Source organism: Bos taurus, chromosome X (genome assembly GCF_002263795.3).
Source record: "Bos taurus isolate L1 Dominette 01449 registration number 42190680 breed Hereford chromosome X, ARS-UCD2.0, whole genome shotgun sequence".
Taxonomy (NCBI): domain Eukaryota; kingdom Metazoa; phylum Chordata; class Mammalia; order Artiodactyla; family Bovidae; genus Bos; species Bos taurus.
This window is the reverse complement of record NC_037357.1, coordinates 64,215,089-64,237,339: the sequence shown is the minus strand read 5'-3', so window position 1 is coordinate 64,237,339 and position 22,251 is coordinate 64,215,089. Positions and strand designations below refer to the sequence as shown.

Here is a 22,251-nt window from a genome sequence, read left to right as displayed (position 1 = left end):
CAACCCACTCCAGTATTCTTGCCTGGAGAATCCCGTGGTCAGAGGATCCTGGCAGGCTACAATCTGTAGGGTCGCAAAGAGTCGGATAAGACTGAAATGACTCAGCACGCATGCAAACACATATCATGTCATTACTGAACACTGAAAAGATTGAGTAACATGGAAAAGAAAGAAAAAGGGAGAAACTGGATAAGGAAATTTTAGTAAGTTGGAGAAAACCATCTTACCTCATTCTGTCCATCCGTGTAATTCAGCTCCAAAAGCATAAATTTAACAAACATCATTTTATAAAATACACCAGAAAATGAGTTAGAATATTGGAGAAAAAAACCTGGCAAACATAGGCATACTACGAAGGGACAGAGGCATGAAGAGACTAATTATGTAAATGCTTTTATTTGAACTAATACATTGCTATCAGAGTACATAACTTTTCAGAGTTAGAGTAACATTATGATCTTAAAAACTATAGCAAACAGCTTGACAAAGCAAGAGTACATTAGAATACATTAAGTCCTACATACATGTTTATTTTTTAGTGACCACATCTCCTTATCTTAGGTGTAAAATTAGAAAATTTAATATAGACTTAGCATACTTGGCCTATCATATCCTTCCTAAATTCTGAGCCCACTCTCTCCTCAAAAGTGTCATATTCAACAGCATTTAAAATCTAAAGAGAGAATTTGATGGTACATGTTTTAAAACAAAGAAGTATATATTGAACCAAGTGTTTCAGGACAAAATATGTCAAGTGTTTACAGCTTTAGTGTGGGAGAGAAGATAGAAATTCAAGGTACATTTCCCTCTACCTATAATGTATGTTTTTTACTTACTTGAAGACCCCTTAAAAAAAGTAGCAAAATCAGCAGTCTTATTTAATGTAATCAAAATATTCTTAAATGTACAAAAAAGGATCATGTAGAAAGAATACTGTAAAAAGATACTGATTTTAAGAATAAAAGAATATGAAAAGCTTCTATTACATTCTGCACAGCCAGTTACTTCTGTCAATTTTCAGTACTAGAAAGACAAGCAAAGGATACTCATATACAAATACCCTCTGACCACAGTTCTTGAATAAGAACTAGCATACTGGATGGAAAGCAAATTATTGTCTAATACCAATAATATTCATATTCAGTCATCTAAGCAAGTCCCAAGAGGTGGACATTCTAAGAGAAAAACAGATACATAGAAATACGTACAGCAATGGGAAACGTCAAGGGCAGCGATCTAGGAGGAGCGAGTAAATGATTTGACTATGGGCACATTTCAGGTGGGCCTGACAAATCCACCTTGACTATGGGAAAGAGGAGTTGTTGTTACTAAAACTCTTTCACCTGAGGGCTCCCATGATTAACTTAGTCTTGTTAAAACTAAACAGTCCTTTCAATAACCAAAGTTTCTTAAGCCATGAGCATTTCAGCCAGAAATTGCTGTACTGCTAATCATGCACCTGGGAGCAAGGTTGTTTTTTATTCAAATTGGTTATTTTACACTCTCTTCATACCCCTGCCCATCAAGCATGCAAACACAGTCATGACCATCTTGGGCTTTACTTCCACAAGGTCTTCTGGTAGAGCGTACACCCTGGCTCCAATTCTTCTAGCCATCGACACTGCGTACCTATTTTTTGGAGGAAACAAAAATTGAGGTTCAATTCCAGTTAGTCAAGGGCACAACATAAGGCATCTATTTCCTCTCATATACTCAATTGTCTGGGATACAAAACTTCTACAGCAAGAGTTCAAATCAGAATGACTTCATTTTTCATTGTTTTCTCTTTTGTGAGGTCACTCATAAGTGATACCAGATTTTTAAGCTCTACTATTTGGGGCTGATAATATTTATTCACTCCTTTTCTACAATGTAAAATGAGAACAATTTAGGAGAACTGATATGAAAAAACATTTTTCCAGAATATATGTGTGTGTATACATACATATATATATATATATATATATATATATATATATCCAGATGTTGAAAATATGTATATATACTCAGATGTTGATATTCTCATTGAGCATGTAATAAGATAAAGTTTAAAAATGAAATAAAATTAATTAGATCCCTCCCAAAAAAAAAAGATAACATTGGCTATCACGAGATCTTAGAGACACAGTGGAAAACTGTGCTATATGCAAAATACAATTTCACAGATGCAGTGAATACTTCCAAATATTCAAGGGAAGAGACAGAGTCTATATGGTACATGCCAGAGTGGCTGAAGCAAGGAATGAAAAGGGTAGAGAAAGGAAAGGAGTTAAGAACTGACATGTCCAGCTGAGGAAATTTTCAGGAGCACCCCTCAATTAATATACAAGGCATTTCTAGGTGTTCTGTAACAGAAATCTTTAAATATGATCAAGTTTCTGGAAAAAGAAGTTTAAAGAGTTCTCTATAAATCTTTACCATATTATGCTGCAAATATTTTTTTTCAAGGAGGGAAGAGATGATTTGACATAGTATGTGATGCCAAAATGAAGTTTTGCAGTAATTCTTCTTAGCTATCTTGTGAAGCCCTGTTGGGAGCTGATTTTCAGTGTATACTAGGAAAGCTTTCATGAGTTGCCCATGAAACCAGATCACAGTCTAGGTCTTTGGAGAAGAAGGGAAGAGGCAGGTGGAAAAGACCTTCTCAATATTGTCAAAATGCAGGAAACTTTCAAGGCATGGTTTCAGCTGAGAGTTTAGCATCCTGCCCACTTAAGGGACCAAGATAATAAACTCAACATATGTAGTAAGGTGGGCTATGCACAGTAAGTTTTAAAAATATTTAAAAAGAGTGTGACAAAGAAAACCCTATCAAAGGCATGCTTATCCTTTGCCCCTTTTTCCCTTGTTTTAAGTTTGCAGCTAAGTTGCTTTAACACATACATTATTTCTATAACTTACAAACCAATGGCTGACTTAGCACCTACCTACTAGGTCAGGTGCAACAATGGTAGGCTCTTACGTATTTTACTCATTTCAAAATCTCTAAGGTAAGTATTATTGCTCCCATTTTATGGATGAGGAATCTGAGGCTAGAAGACGTTTCCCCCAGCTGACACCATTCTTAAATGGCAGAACCTGAATGATAATGCAGATCTGCCTGCCTACAATGCCTATGCCCTTATCAGGATATTAGGCAGCATTCCTTACTTGGCATTATTGTGCTTGTCATCTTCTGTCAGAGTGCCACTCTTAACAAGGTCATAGTTTATGCAGCCTGGCTGGATGGCGTCAATCAAATCCACAACTGCCAAACTGGAGCTGATTGTCTTATCCTAGAGTAAAAGGACAATACATTTAAGAATTTCCATGTGTGAAAATTAATGCATGATCACTTATATAAAGCTGTCAAAATCAAAGTCTAGTGAATTAAAAAAGAATCATGTCATTACCCCCACAACAATCTCACTCACAAAAAAACCAAAGTCTAGCCTTCCAAACTATAGATACTTTCTATAGCAAACATAACGTTTAATAGTCAAAAATGGAATTCTTACCTTAAAACTCTGGATGGAGGTTGATTTTCCAGCTTCATTCAATGTTCTGTTCACCCAGCTTACAATGATGTCATCATTAGCTTTCTGACCATCACCAAGATCTTCCAGGACATTGAGGGTATATCTAAATGAAGCAGCAGAAGAAACAGGTAACTAATGAGAAGCTACTGTATAGCATAGGGAACTCTACTCAATGCTCTGTGGTGATCTAAATCAGAAGAAAATCTGAAAAAGACGGGATATATTTAAACATATAGCTGATTCACTTTGTTGTATTGCAGAAACTAACACAACATTGGAAAGCAACTACATACCAATAAAAATTAATTAAAAAAAACAGAACAGTTTCTGTTCTAGTTTATTAGAAAAAATACAAATATTAGAAAGATGCTTTCTCTTTCATTTCTTTTCCTTAGGTTTGAGAGATTAAAGAAAAGATTTCATGAGAAGACATTCACATTATATGAAAAAAAATTTCAAGTAGTAGTGGCTTGCCATTGAGCTTCTTTTTGCATTGGTGGCAGGACGATTTTCAGTGCTCTAATGAGTAAGTCCACCAGTCTACTGCAGGCTCACTTTGTACTAGGCCAACCAATGGTAACAACTTAAAGTAAGCTGTGCTTTGACTGGTACCCAGTTATAATGAATTGCTTTTTAGCATTATAGTTAAGAGATCTTCTTTCTCAAATATATACATGTTCATAATTTTTGCTGTTTTTATTCATGAACACTAAATCTGTCACAAACATTGTGTCAGGCATATTATGAAAAAAGGGAAATATTCACAGTTCTGCTGCCTCACTTTCAAGAAGGCATTTCCCATTGGCCATCCAACATATATTCATTACTTAAGCTCACTTCATAGTCTAAACACAAGAATTTCAAAGGTAGTCATTGATACGTTTCCTTAGAAATAGTAAAGACTAGATCACAGACGTGTATGATAGTGAAGCTTAAGCAGTTAAAATTGTGTACCATACCTTCTCATCAGCTGCCAGACCAAAGCTAAAGTCAGGGTTTGATTTCCATCATTCAGGTCTTGCCCTCCAATGCCAACCAGAGAGAATTTGGCAGGATGCTTCCCTAACTCAACAGCATAGTTGCAGTTTTCTAGCTGCAAACAAACAAAAGAAAATGTTTAAAGATTTTCACTTGTTTAATCTGTATATGCAGGTGCGCACAAAGTAAGACATAGTTTCTGTCCTCAAGAAGCTCAAAGAGTTTCCCAAACACAAATTGAAAACAAAAACAGTCTGTAACAAATATGTGCAGCAACTTAATTAGCTACCTTTTTCATGTTGGCTCCAAGTTTCGGGTATGGAGGTTTATTCACCTTACTCCAGTCAACAGGAACTTTAATTCGTTCATATAGCTGTAAGATTACCAGGGCATCTTGGAGGTCACTGATGATTTAAAGAGAGTTTGATCAGTGTTTTCAGAGAGCAGGGCCTGTTTCCTTAAAAACAAGGACACTACACTGTCAAAAGACTCATGCATTTTATTAATCTGTGCTAAAAATAGAGCTAACACCATCCAATTCACTTGAAAGTAGTTATTGAGAGCTTATTGTTTGCAAAGAACTGTTCTATAAGCTGGGCTCATAGGAGAAAAATCCCAGTCCTTTAGAGTCAGAGAAAGAAAGAGAATAAACAAGTATATAGATAAATGGGTTAGGGGAATGTATTTAATTGCTATGAAAAACGAAAAGAACAAGATTAGGAGTTAGGGAGTGGTAGGTGGCGGCGGTTAGAATCTGAATCAGCGGCTTGAATATAGCAAGGGAATAAGGTATTTGATGTGGAAAAGAACATTTCAGGCTGAGAGAACAGTGAGCACAAAGACCTCAAGGCATCATGGATGGTCTACTTAATGTACTCTCTGGTCTCCGTTTCAAAATATAAAGTCTCTGTTCCCTAGGGTGTTAGAAAGATACTTATACATTCTTTCACTTAATGACCATGTAAAGAAATAATATGGGCTTTTGTGTATTTGGGAAATGATAATGGAAGTCATCAAATTTTTCAATAAAGTAATGACTACAAACTAACATTTAGAAAAGGTTTAGAGCTATAATTATTTATGCAGCATCCATTCGTGATGTTCAAAACTTTACAATAGCATTGGAAGGCTTACGCATAGAGATGGTTTACATGGGGATTAACACCAAGAGAGTTCATCCAGTTACGGAAGGTTCTTTCTTCACGAGTTTCTCCTATTAAAAATATTCACAGTGTTTATAAAATCATGAAACACCTTGCATATGTGCATATAACATCAACCCACAATTAGATTAGTTTATTTTTTTTTTTTTCAGATCTAGAGGTTTTCTCAAATATGAATCTCCAAGCAGTCTCTCTGAATACATTCTCTCTTGTTTTTTAAATTGGATGACTTTATTTTAAAAGTAAAAATATAAGCTTATTATAATCAGCTAAGAGGTATATGAACTTTTTATAATCTCTTCTCCATCTCATCCTTCTCCAGTATCTCCCCAAATCCCCATACTTCTAAAATAACTGATATTATCAGTTTAGTTTTTATTAGAAAAATTTGCCATGGTCATACAAACCTCTATACTCACATTAACTTACATCTTCTCTCTACCCATTTAAAAATACTAAGTCACATATATGTACTTTTTTACATGTCTATATTAGAGCAACAAATCATTTGAAACTTCAAAAGCATAAAATTTAAAGATTTTATAGTAATCCTAGTATATATGCAATGAGCTGCTAATTGAGAGTTCAAAGTATTAGTTGCTAAGTTGTGTCCTGCTCTTTGCCACCCCATGGACTGTAGCCTGCCAGACTCCTCTGTCCATGAATTTCTCAGGCAAGAATACTGGAGTGGGTAGCCATTCCCTTCTCCAGGGGATCTTCCCAACCCAGGGATCGGACCCAGGTCTCCTGCACTGCAGGCAGATTCTTTACCATCTGATTTCATAATAATGCTAGTGGATATGCAATGAGCTACTAATTAAATTTGTTAATTTTTAAGTACTATACTTCATGCATATATAATCTGGAAAATGTATACTCTGCCTTTCCCAAATTACATGCATTATTATTTTTTGAGTAGGTTAAAGGTGAAAGGAACTGAGAGCAGTTTTAGTTAGTCTGACTATGGAAGAATGAAACACATACTGCAGATTTATATAGGTCAAATTTTATGCACATGGGCATTTTTTTGGAGGGAGGTTTAAAAATAAGTGACCTAAATATAAAATATTAAAATAAAACATTGGTTTACTAAGTGGCCTTATACTAAGTGATCCTAGGCTAGCTTACTTTAAAAGTTTCCAGACTTCCTTGGTGGTACAGTGGATAAAACTCCTCCTGCCAAAGCAGGGGACACAGGTTTGATCTCTAGTCTGGGAAGATCCCATATGCCGTGGGGCAATGAAGCCCAACTACTGAACCTACACTCCTCAACAAGAGAAGCCACCCCAATGAGAAAGCTGAGCACCACAACAAAGAGTAGCCCTTGGGTGCAGCAACTAGAGAAAGCCGGCATGCAGCAACAAAGACCCAGAGCAGCCAAAAATAAGTAAATTAAAATAAAAGTTCCCTTGTTATCATCCCTTTCTATCAGGTGTCACTTATTACTCAGCCCTTGGGACTACTTCTAGTAGACAGTTGCTAAATGGATAAGGAAACTTATTAAATCAAGATTATGAAATCATCGTGGCCCATGTATTTCCACTGTGTAGCCCCAAACATAATTTAAGAAACCTTTAGTTACCTTCTAATAGAGTCCAATCAATATCTTGGTTCTCTGGCTTAGTGAGTGCCGGGTATTTATTAAACAGGTTAGCCACAAAGGCTAAGTTCAGTTTAGGGTTCCCACTGACGACATCAGCTGGGGTAACAAACTGTCTGCAACCTAATTTGTCTGCTTGCTGAAGCATACTCTCAGCTCTCTTCAAATCATCTGTTTCCTATTGAAGTAAAATAAGAAGACTTTTTAAAAAAAAAAAAAAAAGGCCATACTAAAAATATAGAAACTTTGCCCTACAATGATAGGCTGGATACACAATTCTATTTTCTCTTAGCCAACACATGGTACTTATATTACTGTTTTGAATGCAAAACAAAACAAAACAAAGTTGGCTGTGCTGGATATGCAGTACCTTGAGAATACCCTAGATGGCACCAGATCATGTATCTAAGGACAGAATAGATTTAACTCAATTGAGATTACTTCTCTCATGCCAAAATTCTTTAAGAAAAAAGTGAAACCTGTTCAGATTTTAAATTTAAACCCTAAAGAGGGTGTAAGGCTGAAAAAGATGAAGGAATTATGAAGAAAAATTTTTTTTTAAATAATAATCAAGGATACCAGGCTCCAATAATTTTGAGGTTTAAGTTGCATATTTCAAATTATCATCTTTCTCTTAAACTACTTTTTGTTTTTACTTTTCCATCCAGGAAGCAAAGTTGTCTATTTATGTGTAAAATACTTACTTTTAACTAATTCCTAGGACTCCTGAATTCGTTTTGTCTTCTCCCCCACCCCAACTTCTTTCCTTTTGGAAAGATGCATGCTGATTTCTTGACTAACATACAGTTTGGTGAGGATTATAAATTATAGATCTGATAACTTGAGACCAAATTAAAAATAGTTTCCCCAGTGCTCACCATTCCCACCTCCCAACAATAAAAGTCAAAAACCTGAAGCTGCAGGAGGAACAATTGCTTTTGGATTATTCGTTTCTAGTGACCTGCCCCCTCCAGACTTTACAGACATGGCCACCCCAGTATGCCCAAGGGTAAATGTAGCTCTTCTGGAAAACAGTTTCAGGTAAGAAGGGATTTTTATAATAAGAGGGAAATAAGAGATAAAGGAAATTTGAGAAACGTTACTTATAAACCAACATAGTTCGGATTCTATAATTTGAGTCTTAACTCTGTCTTTAATGGGTGATGCTATCTTTACTTTTTTCATCTCCAGTGAGGTGCCTCGATCATCTAGGTCTCCAGAAGAATGGGTATTTACTGTGTTACCCTTCACTGTTACCATTGCAGAGCAATCCGTAACCACCAGCAGATGGGCAATTGACTGGGATTCAGTCTTTGGGATTCTCCATGAGCCTAGCGAGTTCATCTCATAGAGCCTATTCTATTTCTTTTAATCTGTCACTTGTTACTTTAATGCTTCTGGTTCGTGCTTTTTACTATCTATTTTTAAATCCCGTATTTTTTTTAATCATCTTGGCATTCTTAAACAAAAAGCATTGATAATATTGGAGTAGAAGGAAACGTTGAAATAGCAACAATTTTTAAAAATTAAGATACAGAATAATGAAACAAAAAATAATCAAATGAAAATATATATATGCCCAAAACAACGTCAGCCCATACCTCACATCATATTCAAAATTAACCTACAATACACACACACATGTAAATTTATGAACTCAAAACTATCAATATAAAACTAAATATAAAACCCCAACTATAAAACCTCTAAGAGAAGACATAAGAAGACATGTTTGTGACCTTGTGTTAGGCTAAAATTTCTTAGATACAACATCAAAAGCATGATTTGTCAAAGAAAAAAAATGACTAAATCTGACTTTGTCCAAATTAAACAATGTCTGTTCTTGGAAAAACACTGGGACTAAGTATCTGCAAATCATATATCCAATCAAGGACTTATATCCAAAATATATAAAACACTCAAAACTTGATAAGAAAGCAAACAATGCAATTAAAATGGGTAAAGTGTTTAAACAAAGATGTATAGACAACAAATAACTACATGAAAAGATATTCAACATCATTTGTCATTAAGGAAATGCAAATTAAAATCACAATGAGACACCTCTACCAGTGTTAAAATTCTTAATGTTTAAACTAACCACATTAAAGTGTCAGTGAGCATGTGGATGAACTGGAACCTTCATGTACTACTGGTAGCAATGTGCAAGGTACAACCATTTTGAAAAACAACTTGGCAGCTGCTTAGAAAAGTTAAATGCACATATACCATTACCCAGCCATTCCACTCCTAGGTATTTACCAAAGATAAATGAATGCCTAAACTCACACAAAGACTTGTATATGAATGTTCAGAGCTGCTGTATTTGTAATAGCCCCAAACTGGAAACAATCCAAATGTTCATCATGGTGAATGGGTAACAAATTATAGCATATCCATCCACTGGACTATTATTCAGCAATAAAAAGGAATGAATTTCTGAGTTATGTAACAACACAGATGAATCTCAAAATAATAATGCTGAAAGAAGCTTGATTAAAAAAAAGAGCACCTGTTACATGATTCCATAAAATTATCAAAAATTCAAACTAAATTGAAAGAAAGCAAATCAGTGGTTGCCTAGGATGGAGGAGTATGGGGACAGAGAGGGATCACAAAGGATCATGAGGAAACTGGATGTTATAATGGAGATATATATCCCTAAAGAAGGTATAAGACTGACAAAGATAAAGGACACTGAAAAACAAGGGAAAAGCATTATGAAAGACTCAACAGTAAAATGAGTGCGTGGACAGAGCAGTAGGAAATTGCCCTGGCTAGAAGAGATGGAGCAAGATGGTGTAGCAGGCCTTCACATGCTCAGCAGAACATTTCAGACTAAACTCTTGAGTCAATGGGGAATCCTTAAAGGATTCTGAAGAGGATAGAGACAATGAAGGGAGTGCTTTAAGATCAACCAGGGAGAAGTGACTAGAGAAGAGGTGTATCATAATCAGAATCAGTACACTGGTGTTATCTACCTAGGCATAAGATCACCTGACTAGCCATCCCAGAGAGCTTCCTTCACACACAGGAGGGCCTCTCATTTGTGCCAAGAGTGACCTGAACTGAAGAATTTCACATTTAAAAACAGACAAAAATATAAGTACTACAAGTCAGTACAAATTCAGTTCTGATAAGGGCAGCATAAAAGGTTTAGCAAGTGTAATCCACTCAATCTGAAGTGGATATGAAATATGCTAGAAATGTGCATTTTTTAAAAATCAGTAGAATCCATTCCATATCTAATGAATATAAAGAACAACAGGATCCTAGAAAGTTGAGACTCAATAGTCTAGGCCAACTTGTTACTTCATGTATGAACAAAGGAACTTGTCCAAGGTCATTGAGAAAATAAGTGATGTAACAAGGGAACATGGTCCGTGACAGTAATTCACCAAATTGGATTTCAGGGATCAGGAGTTTGTAAACACATTCACATTACTCTCAACATAAGAATATTACAGATGCATATATGAATATGTTTTCATTAAATCTATCATTATGATTATAATCCAAAAACTCAGAAAAGGTTAGCCTCTAGTGCTTATTTCCCTACATTTACTCTGAATATTTTATGCCATCCATAAAAACCAACACCACCATAATTACAGAACTCACTAATAAACTATTAACATAAATCAAAGCTGGTCTTTCTGTCTACAAATTATATCTACAGTAATAAAATTTAAGATAATACTTAAAACTGCCAACATCATAACATGCAATTATAAGCATTCTTGTTATTTATAAGAAATTGACAATTTTTTAAGCTTGTAGAATTCATAAGAACACCTATACTTACATTGAAACCTGACATGTTAATATCTATCCGTGGTTCACCTTCCTTTTGTCCTTTTGGTGCAATTTGATTGAGAAGATGAAAATAGGCTTTGGAATCCTAAAAATGAATTGCAAATATTAGTGAGATCACATTTACAAAGAATGAATGTATCCTATTGTCCCATGTGTGGAAGGATATTTGCATTGGATTTTGTAAGAATGTGACACAAATCTCTATCTTCTAATTTAACAGTTCCTTTTCCCAGAAAAGTCCACCTATCTGGCCTTGTGTCTGCCTTGAATATGGATTAACTGGATTTTGTCATGACTTTACAGTTTATTGATATCATCAATACAATAATGCTAGAAAACATATAACTAGTTCTGTACCTTCACTGAGTTACTGAAGTCAATAAGCTTGACAGATAAAACAAGCACGAGAAACAAGTAGGATAGCAGAAATCCAGGAAGCATAGGGAAAGAGAAAATAAACAGGTTATATCATGACAAAGCATAATATGTATATACCATAACCTATGGAGAAGAGATTAGTTGTGTTAATGCATTAAATTATAAATTGAAATGACAAAAAATTTGAAATGAGTTCTACTTGAGGTGGTGAAATAACAGTAAACCCTTAATCATCTGAATATATTTAACCAAATGAGCTTCTCTTTAAGCCCTTGACCTCTTTCAACACTTGAACATTTTTACTTGGAATCCCAATACCTAAAACAAAAACGGCATTGCTCATATGGGATGTGGGCTGGATGAATTCAGGCTGTGTGGATGCTACACAGAACAAAACCTGAAAACCACTGTATTACTGTAAACATTTAATGAGGGTCTTCAACACACATGTCAAGTACAATTCTGCCTCTCTGGAATACCAGAGGACAGGAATTGGAGTGGTTTTGTTATCATGTTGAGGCAGGACATACAAGGGCCCCAGACTGAACAGTTTATCCCCTGTGGACAGAAACTCCATAATATTAATAGCAGAAACTCCATAAAAGCTGGATGATGGAGCAGGCTGGGCCTTGCCCAGATAAGAGATAGAAGAGGTAGCATCATGGTGATTTTGGGTAGCCTCAGTCCACAGTGCCTTGAAGCAGGGCTTTGGTTTCCAGCCAGAAATTGAGGTGATACCCCCTCCGTTTTGACCTCCATTGAGCCTTTCTGTGCCTGTGTAGTTGGGAAGGTCTCCTTGACTTTAAGAATAAGGAATATATGGTCTTTTATCTCTTATCTGGGCAAGGCAGCTTTTATGGAGTTTCTGCTATTATAGAATTTCTGTCCACAGGGGAGAAACTCTTCAGCCTGGACCCATGTATCTTCTGTCTTAAGCTCAAAGTAAGTGATGTCAACCTACCCATAGGCCTCTTCACTAGAATCCATCTTGGCTAAGAGATACACATGCACACATGGGAGTATCCTGAGATAAACCAAATACGGACTCAGAACCAGACAAAGAAAGATGACTGGCCAAAGGAAACCCAGAAGAAATGCTCCATGAAAGTGATATAAACCACTATGAGGGTGCAACTGTCTCTCTGAGCCCACCCATGTGAGTCTATTCACATATACATTTTCCTGCTAATAAACACTTGTTTTACTCAATCTCTATGTGGAAATCCATTTCTACACAGCTGATGGGCCAGGGCCTTGGTCCCACTGGTCCCTGGTGGTCTACTGGCTAGGATTCAGTTCTCTCACTGCTGTAGCCTGACCTCAATCTCTAGCTGGGAACAGAATCCCTGCTTCAAGCTGCTATAGGCCAAGGCCACCTGAGATCAATGTTACATCTGAAGATCACCTTCCCAGCTTTGGAAGTTTTCTATTACTGGGCCTTGACAGTCCAAACAGATTATAAAGGAATGTTTCTCATGGTAACTCCTATGGATTGTGTACATCCTAATCCCCCAGGGAAGTTGCTTAATATGGATATGGCCAGATGTAAGCTCTGACTCGCCAAGTACAGATCTCTGGGAGAGGCCTAGAAAGCTGTATCTTCAATGAGCCAACTATATACATTTGATACATTTGCCAGAAATTATTCTAAGAATGGGGAGAATCGGGTGAGAGTGAAAGCCAGTGCAGAGCAATTCATGGAATGCAAACCCAGATCTTACCATTAGTGGCACAGAGGTTATCTCTTTAGGAGTAGTGCATTACAGTTGTGAAAGTGCTTTCACTTACAACTACCTACTAAAGGTACAGAAAGAATTTGTATGTGCCTTCTCCCTATGCACTTGAGAAAGACAGGTAAAGAGTAGACCCCAAAGAGTCTGTAATTTACTACCCTGAAAAGGGGCTTTAGGTGAAAATTTGAACTCAAATATAAATTAGAAGTTCCTTTTCACATTACCCAGCAATCCTCTGCTTTTTAAAAATATTAAAAGCAGAATATGTTTTTTAAAAAATATCAAAGGATAATTTTTAAAATATTCATTTAAAAATAAGATTCCCTTTCTAAAACAGCAGAATACACTTTTTTCTCAAGTGCACATGGAACACTCTCCAGGATAGATCACATCTTCAGTCACAATCATCAGAAAATTTAAGAAAATTGAAATTGTATCAAGCATTTTTTCTGAACTACAATGCTATGAGACTAGATATGAATTACAGGGGGAAAAAAAACTAAAAAACACAAACACATGGAGGCTAAATGACCTGCTTCTAAATAACCAACAGGTCACTGAGGCATCAAAAAGGAAATTAACAAATGACAATGAAAACATGACAACCCAAAACCTATGGGACACAACAAAAGAGGGAAGTTTATAGCAATACAAGCCCACCTCAAGAAATGAGAAAAACATCATAAACAACCAGACTTTACACATAAAGCAAATAGAAAAAGAAGAAAAAAACAAACAAAAAATAAATTAAGAAACCCAAAGTTAGTAGGACAGAAATAGTAAAGAAATAAATGAAAAATACATGAAGGAAACAATAGCAAAGATCAATAAAACTAAAAACTGGTTCTTTGAGAAGATAAAATTGACAACCACTAGCCAGACTCAACAAGAAAAAAAGGGAGAAGACTCAAATCAATAAAATTAGAAACAAAAAAGGAGAAGTTACTACAGAACACAGAAATACAAAGGACCATAGAAGACTACTGTGAGCAACCATATGCCAATAAAATGAACAACCTGGAAGAAATGGATAAGTTCTTAGAAAAGTACAAACTTCCAAAACTGAACCAGGAAGAATTAGAAATCATAAACGGACCAATCACAAACAACAACATTGAAACTGTGATTTAAAAATCTTTCAGCAAACAAAGGCCCAGGGCCAGATGGCTTCACAGGTGAATTCTACCAAAAGTTTAGAGAAGAGCTAACACCTATTGTGCTCAAACTCCTCCAGAAAATTTCAGAGGAAAGAGAACTCCCAAACTCATTCTACATGGCCACCATCACCTTGAGAGCAAAAGCAAACAAAGATACCACCAAAAAAGAAAATTACAGGCTAATATCATCAATGGATATAGATGCAAATATCCTCAACAAAATTTTAGCAAACAGAATCCAACAACACATTAAAGGATCATACACCATAAACAAGTATGATTTATCCCAGGGATGCAAGGATTTTTCAACATATGCAAATCAATCAATGTGATTAACCATATCAATAAACTGAAAGATAAAAGTCATATAATCATATAAATAGATGCAGAGAAAGCTTTCGACAAAATACAACACCCATTCATGATAAAAAACGCTCCAAAAAGTAGGCACAGAAGGAACCTACCTCAACATAATAAAGGCCATATATGACAAACCCACAGCAAACATTATTCTCAATAGTGAAAAACTAAAAGCATTTCTTCTAAGATTAGGAACAAGACAAGGGTGCCCACTCTTGCCACTATTATTCAATCTAGATTTGGAAGTCCTAGCCACGGCAATCAGAGAAGAAAGAAAAACAAATAAAAAGGAATCCAGATTGAAAAGAAGAATTAAAACTCTATTTGCAGACGACATGATAACATAGAAAACCCTAAAGATTCCACCAGAAAATTACTAGAATTAATCAATGAATATGGTATAGTTGTAGGATATAAAAGTAATACACAGAAATCCCTTGCATTCCTATACATTAGCAATGAAAAATCATAAAGAGACGTTAAGGAAACAATTCCATTTACCATTGCAGCAAAAAGAATAAAATACCTAGGAATAAACTTATCTAAAGGGACAAAAGACCCGTATGCAGAAAACTATAAGACACTGATGAAACAAATCAAAGATGACACAAACAGATGGAGAGATATACCATGTTCTTGGATTGGGAGAAATATTGTGAAAATGACTATACTACTCAAAGCAATCTACAGATTCAATGTAATCCCTATCAAACCATTAATGATATTTTTCACAGAAATAGAACCAAAAAAAGTTACAACTTCTATGGAAACAAAAAATACCCTGAAAAGCCAAAGCAATCTTGACAAAGAAAATTAGAGCTGAATGAATCAACATTCTTGACTTCAGACTATACTACAAATTTCCATTCATCAAGACAGTATGGTACTAGCACAAAAACAGAAATATAGACTGATAAAACAAGATAGAAAGTCCAGAGATAAACTTACACACACCTACAAGCACCTTATCTTTGACAAAAGAGGCAACGATATACAATGGAGAAAAGACAGCCTCTTCAATAGGTGGTGCTGGGAAAACAGGACAGCCACAAAAGAATGAAACTAGAACACTTTCTAACACCATAGACAAAAATAAACTCAAAATGGATTAAAGACTTAAATATCAGGTCAGAAACTGTAAAGCTTAGAGGAAAATATAGGTAGCATGCTCCTTGACATAAATCACAGCAAGATCCTCTGTGAACCACCTCCTAGAGTAATGGAAATAAAAACAAAAATAAACAAATGAGACCTAATTAAACTTAAAAGCTTTTGCACATCAAAGGAAACAATAAATAAGATTAAAAGATAACCCTCAGAAAGGGAGAAAATAATTGCAAATGAAACAACTGACAAAGGATTAATCTCCAGAATATATAAGTAGCTCATATAGCTCAATATTAGGAAAACAAACAGCCCAATCAAAAAATGGGCAAAAGACCTAAACAGACATTTCTCCAAAGAAGACATACAGATGGCCAAGAAACACATGAAAAGATGCTCAACATCATTAATCCTTAGAGAGATGCAAATCAAAACTACAATGAGCTATCACCTCATGCCATTCAGAATAGCCATCATCAAAAATTCTACAAACAATAAATGCTGGAAAGGATGTAGAGAAAAGCAAACCCTCCTATACTGTTGGTGGGAATGTAAACTGATACAGCCATTATGGAGAACTGTATGGAGACTGCTTAAAAAACCAGGAATAAATCTACCATATGACCCAGCAACTTCACTACTGGGCATATACCCTGAGAAAATCATAACTGAAAAAGACCCATGTACCCCAATATTCACATGTGCTTAGTCACTCAGTCATGTCTGACTCTTGCGACCCCATAGAATATAGCCAGCCAGGCTCCTCTGTCCATAGGATTCTCCAGACAAGAATACTTGAGTGGGTTGCCATTTTTTTCTCCAGGGGATCTTCCCAACCCAGGGACTGAACCCAGGTCTCCTGCATTGCAGTCAGACTCTACCAACTGAGCTACATGGGAAGCTGAATATTCATAACAGCAATGTTTACAACAGCCAAGACATGGGAGCAACCTACATGTTCATCAACAGATGAATGGATAAAAAAGATGTGGTATATATACACCATGGAATATTACTCAGCCATTAAAAAGGGATTTGAGTCAGTTCTAGTGATGTGGATGATCCTAGAGCCTGTTATACAGAGTGAAGTCAGTCAGAGAGAAACAAATATAGTAGATTAATACATATATATGGAATCCAGAAAAATGACACTGATGAACCTATTTACAGGGAAGGAATGGAGACAGAGATGTAGAGAATGGACTTGTGGACATAGTGGGGGAGGGAAAGAGTGGGACGAATGGAGAGAGTAGCATCTACATATATACACTGTCGAGTGTAAGATGGATAGCTGGTGAGAATTTGCAGTGTAGCACAGGGAGCCCAGTCTGGTGCTCTGTGATGATCTGGAGGGATGGGATGGGGAGAGGGGTAGGAGGCTAGATAGGGAGGGGAATGTATGGCTGATTTGTGTTGTGGTATGGCAGAAACAAATACAACATTGTAAAATTTTTTTTTAAATATATTTAAATTTTAAAAATAGGGGCAGGGCTGAGGTAGAAGATACAGACATACATAAGAGTATATAACCACCTCCAAGAACTGAATGGCTAAAGGAGGCAGCACATGACAGGAGAGTTGCCAAATAAGAAAGGGGATGGGGAATCCTGAGGCCCTCTCTATTCTAGGCCTTTACTAACACAGGTACACTGAGGCCTGGGAAAGGCACTTAGAAACAGAAGTCATGACTGCTGATCTTTCGTACAGTATGTTGAACGGTAGGCAGAATAGAAAATGTTAGCACTGTAATACTTAAACCCCTTTCCACAAAATGAAAGCTAGAATTAGTGGTGGTGCTCTTACTTGGCTCAGTCTCTCTACTGAAATCTACCATCAGGGCCTAGAGGCAATGAGGCTGGGTGATAAACTCATAGGATTTTCCCTCCTTTAAGCTGGCCTGAAGTCTTCATGTTATTATGTGCCCCTGAAGTAAGGCTGTGTATTGTCACCCTGCTTATTTAACTTATACGCAGAGTACATCATGAGAAATGCTGGGCTGGAGGAAGCACAAGCTGGAATCAAGATTGTGGGGAGAAATATCAATAACCTCAGATATGCATATGACACTACACTTATGGCAGAAAGTGAAGAAGAACTAAAGAACCTCTTGATGAAAGTGAAAGAGGAGAGTGAAAAAGTTGGCTTAAAGCTCAACATTCAGAAAACGAAGATCATGGCATCTGGTCCCATCATTTCATGGCAAATAGATGGGGAAACTGGAAACAGTAGCTGACTTTATTTTTTGGGGCTCCAAAATCACTGCAGATGGTGAAATTTCATTGCAGCCATGAAATTAAAAGATGCTTACTCTTTGGAAGGAAAGTTATGACCAACCTAGATAGCAAATTCAAAAGCAGAGACATTACTTTGTCAACAAAGGTCCATCTAGTCAAGGCTATGGTTTTTCCAGTGGTCATGTATGGATGTGAGAGTTGGAGTATAAAGAAAGCTGAGTGCCAAAGAATTGATGCTTTTGAACTGTGGTGTTGGAGAAGACTCTTGAGAGTCCCTTGGACTGCAAGGAGATACAACCAGTCCATCCTAAAGGAAATCAGTCCTCGGTTATCTTTGGAAGGGCTGATGTTGAAGCTGAAACTCCAATACTTTGGCTACCTGATGTGAAAAACTGACTCAATTCAAAAGACCCTGATTCTGGGAAAGATTGAGGGCAGGAGGAGAAGGGGACAACAGAGGATGAGATGGTTGGATGGCATCACCGACTCAATGGACATGAGTTTGGGTAGACTCCGGGAGTTGGTGATGGACAGGGAGGCCTGGCATGCTGCAGTTCATGGGGTCGCAAAGAGTCAGACACAACTGAGCGACTAAACTGAACTGAACTGAAATATTTAACTAAACAGTTACCTTGATGTCAGCACTAAAATTGTTGATTTTCTGCCAGCCTGAGTTTTCCAAATGAAAGTTTGCCCATCTAAGCAGAAGCTCTTCTGGAGATAATTTCATAAGCTCCTCCAAAGTTTCACCATCTCGAAGTAAAGCAGCCAAGGCTATAAAGGTGAAAAAGAAAAACCCAACCAATATATTACATGGTAACAGTCATTACATGTTTATTGAGTCTTTTGACACTCTGTTAAGTAAGTAACAGAGGTACAAAAAGTACTGTGACCTAGTTCCTAGTTTTCAGGTACTCACAGTCTAATAATAAAGATAAAAGTATATAATTAGTTATAAGATGATACTGATAGAAACACTTAATTACGAGAATACACAACATTACATATTTTAACATCTTGATTATTCTTCATATTCCAAATGCCAAGTAAGTTCTAGCTTTTAAGTTGAACATTGTCACATTATGTCATATATTTACATAAATTGTTCTTAAATAATATTAAAATCAAAGGCTTGGGGGAGTATGTTTAAAACTTTGGAGCCTTTTGATTAAAAGAGTAATCAAACCCTATGGTATTTATATTTAAGCATAACTAACTCTTGAAGTGTTAAACCTGTTTTTTAAAATTAATTTATTTATTTTAATTGGAGGCTAATTACTTTACAATATTGTAGTGGTTTTTGCCATACCTGTTTTTAAAGAAAAAGAATTCAACTTTACATTTTCTATAGCACCTAACATGTAAAGGCTCTTCAACAATTTTTTATTGTTGAATTGAATGTGCAGAAGCAGCCAAGGGTTTTTGGGTAAATATCCCCAGAGGTAAGAGGTAGAAGCTTGAGCATCTGCACAGAGAACTATCTAAATTTAGGCACTGTTTCCATGGAGAAGTTGTATAGTCCTTATGCAATAATTACCTCCCATAAGATAAAAGGAGATTTATACTGAACAAGAAGACTAAAACTGCCTGACTTCCAAAGAGGTCTAAGTAATATCTCTAATAGGCAAGTTTCATCATTCATAGACTTCACTTCACACCATGTCACTCTGGCACTGAGGGATTTAAGTTAGGGCAGAGGTAACATTGTCACTTGTACAGAAACCTCCACATGTTCTCCATCTCCAAGTCAAAAGGCTGGAAAGGATTAAACAGCCTGACCTCTCTGCACCTGAGACCTTGTCAGAGATAAATCATTTGACTTATTATATGAGCCAATGTAGTTTAATTTTGTTGTCTTCCTTTCCTTGTTCACTGGACTTCAACTCTAACAAGATAAATACTTGTCTGAAGAGACCAGCAGATAGAAAATTTTTATTTGTTCAAATACAGGCCACTTTGAGTGGACTGAAAATTGTAAGTGTCATAAAGTCTTGGATGCAGAATAGGACTGTTGACAGGTATTGTGAGACCCAGAAATACTGAGAACTCCCAATATATATTCTTCCCCCAAAGTAACTGAAGATTGATATGGTGATTTCTGGAAGAAAATGTGAATATTTGGAGTGATGCTTAATATTTTAAACTTCAAAAGGAGAGGACAATGTAGCACTTCCTAGGACCTTAGGACAATTGTATCACATACGCTTATACATTCTACAAGTCTATGATGTGATATCAAAACCTATGCTATAAAAATGGTGCTTCTGCTAATTCAGGAAATATGAGACCATCAAGGGCAGGTTAGAATATTTTTGAAGAGCCATAAATGTATAATATAATAGAAAAGGTATTAAAATTAAAGGAGATGGTGTGCCTGAGGGTGGTAATGGGGTGGGGACTATGTGAGTAGAGCAGAAAAGAACTTTGCACAAATTCCTTAAACTCTCTAGGTTTTCGTGTCTTTATTGTGAAATGAATTCTAAAGAGCCAGACAAATGTTAATTACTACTAAAGAAGAAAGTTGTGATTAGGCTGTTTTCCTGAATAACACTATAACATTACCTTCTGTTAATTCTAGTTATCATCTAATCACCGCAATTAGGTGAAAGTATGACAGTCTGCATGACTAGAAAAAAATAACCAATAAACAATTTTCAAGATCATGACTCTGTTTCATTACCTTCATTCCTGCTTAATTCGATGTCAGCAAACAAACCGATCTTAATGATCTGCCACAGCAGTCCCAAAACCAGGTGAGGTTTCCCAGCCCTCAAATCCTCTGCACCAATGTTCACAACATGACATCCAATGGCTGAAGCCGAGTTCAGTGCCAAGTTCAAGTTTTCCTGCAAGACAGCCAATTTATAATACTTGCTTCTTGACATTTCTGGTTTTTTAGTCTTTTTTTCCCTTCACTGAAATGAAATTATGTATTAAGTTTACCCATACATTATCCACAGAAAGCAATATCCAAGCTTTGGTGTTAAAAGCATAGCTAAAACAAATCTGGCCTCTTTTTTATAGTCTTTTTCAGATTTCCAAGGCAAGTTAACGGCATTTTTAGTTAGTCCCTATTGAAAGATACTGACCCTAAAGGAAAAGGCTGAGTTACTAGAGTAAGTATATCCATGTGGGTTATGTGTTGAATTTCTTAAAATGCCTAAATGAGAGGTCTACTGAATACACATGAGAGTTCTACAAGTTCTGAATGTCCTCATCCCAAGAGATGGTCTTCATGAGGAAATACTGCTATATAACACCCTAATACTAGATGGAAAATAAAAGCTTTCTATTCTTTAAACATGCTAATTAACTAAGAGCTTAAACATGCTTGCTTATTTCTATATGTTTGAATGCAAAATGTAATGAAAAGAATATAGGGCTTTGCAGTTAGACCTGGATTTGAACTTTAGTTCCAGCATTATTAACCTTGGTACACCTCTGAAATCTTTCTGCATCTCAGCTTCTATGAAATCTGGAAAATAATCCTCAACTCAGAGCTGTTGTAAGAATTAAATGAGAAGATGCAAAATGCAGAGCCTTCAGTCTATAAAACAGGTCCTCAAATAGTAGTTTCATGGAAGGAGAGAAGAGTGCATACCTGAATGATGAATGGTGTGAGTTTCTTCTTGTTGATTGCTCTCTCATCAATTGTATCAGGAACTGAAAGGTTGATCATTTTACTGAAACAGAAATTTTAAAATATTGACTTATTTTTTAAATAATCCATGAATATTCACAAATATTTTAAGGCTTATTATAACACGTATCTCATGTAATCTGAAAAAAAAGCAATGTATGACTTCAGTCAGGTTGATCAAAAAAAAAAAACATACATATAAAAATGCAAATAAAGGAAAGACCAAAGTGTTTATAGTAGTTGAATATTTCTGAGTTGGGGATTATGGCATATTTTCTTATTTAATGTTTTGTACTTTTCACATTCTTTTACAAGAATGAATTACTTGGATATTAAAAACTTTGTTAAGTGTTAAAAACAGATAACATCCCACATTGAAGATGAATCTCTCTGTTAGATTATATAATGTATAATTAAAATGATTTCATCTACAAAGAGTGAAAATTAGTTGAGCATGAGATTCTTTCATTCACCAAATATTTATTGAGTAACTAGATGATGCACAGGTACTATATTTGGTGCTAGAAATACAGTGATAATATTGATAAAAAGAAAAGTTGTATTAATTGG

The 22,251-nt window shown here is 36.0% G+C and overlaps 1 protein-coding gene across 4 annotated transcripts in view; it reads right to left on the bottom strand.

The window, feature by feature from the left end:
• Window positions 1-380: 380 nt before the first annotated feature.
• The window catches only part of PLS3 (plastin 3), a 96,780-nt gene continuing 74,909 nt past the window's right edge, over window positions 381-22,251 (bottom strand). For 3 of the 4 annotated variants that reach the window (XM_005227914.5, XM_005227915.5, XM_059883307.1), the window contains 11 exons: window positions 21,643-21,724; window positions 20,722-20,887; window positions 18,673-18,815; window positions 11,065-11,160; window positions 7,242-7,437; window positions 5,631-5,709; window positions 4,786-4,900; window positions 4,478-4,611; window positions 3,498-3,621; window positions 3,151-3,275; window positions 381-1,629 (listed from right to left, as the gene is read on the bottom strand). In XM_005227914.5, coding sequence (XP_005227971.1) covers window positions 1,497-1,629; window positions 3,151-3,275; window positions 3,498-3,621; window positions 4,478-4,611; window positions 4,786-4,900; window positions 5,631-5,709; window positions 7,242-7,437; window positions 11,065-11,160; window positions 18,673-18,815; window positions 20,722-20,887; window positions 21,643-21,724 — 1,393 coding nt within the window. In that variant the 3' untranslated portion in view covers window positions 381-1,496. 4 annotated transcript variants of the gene reach the window in all.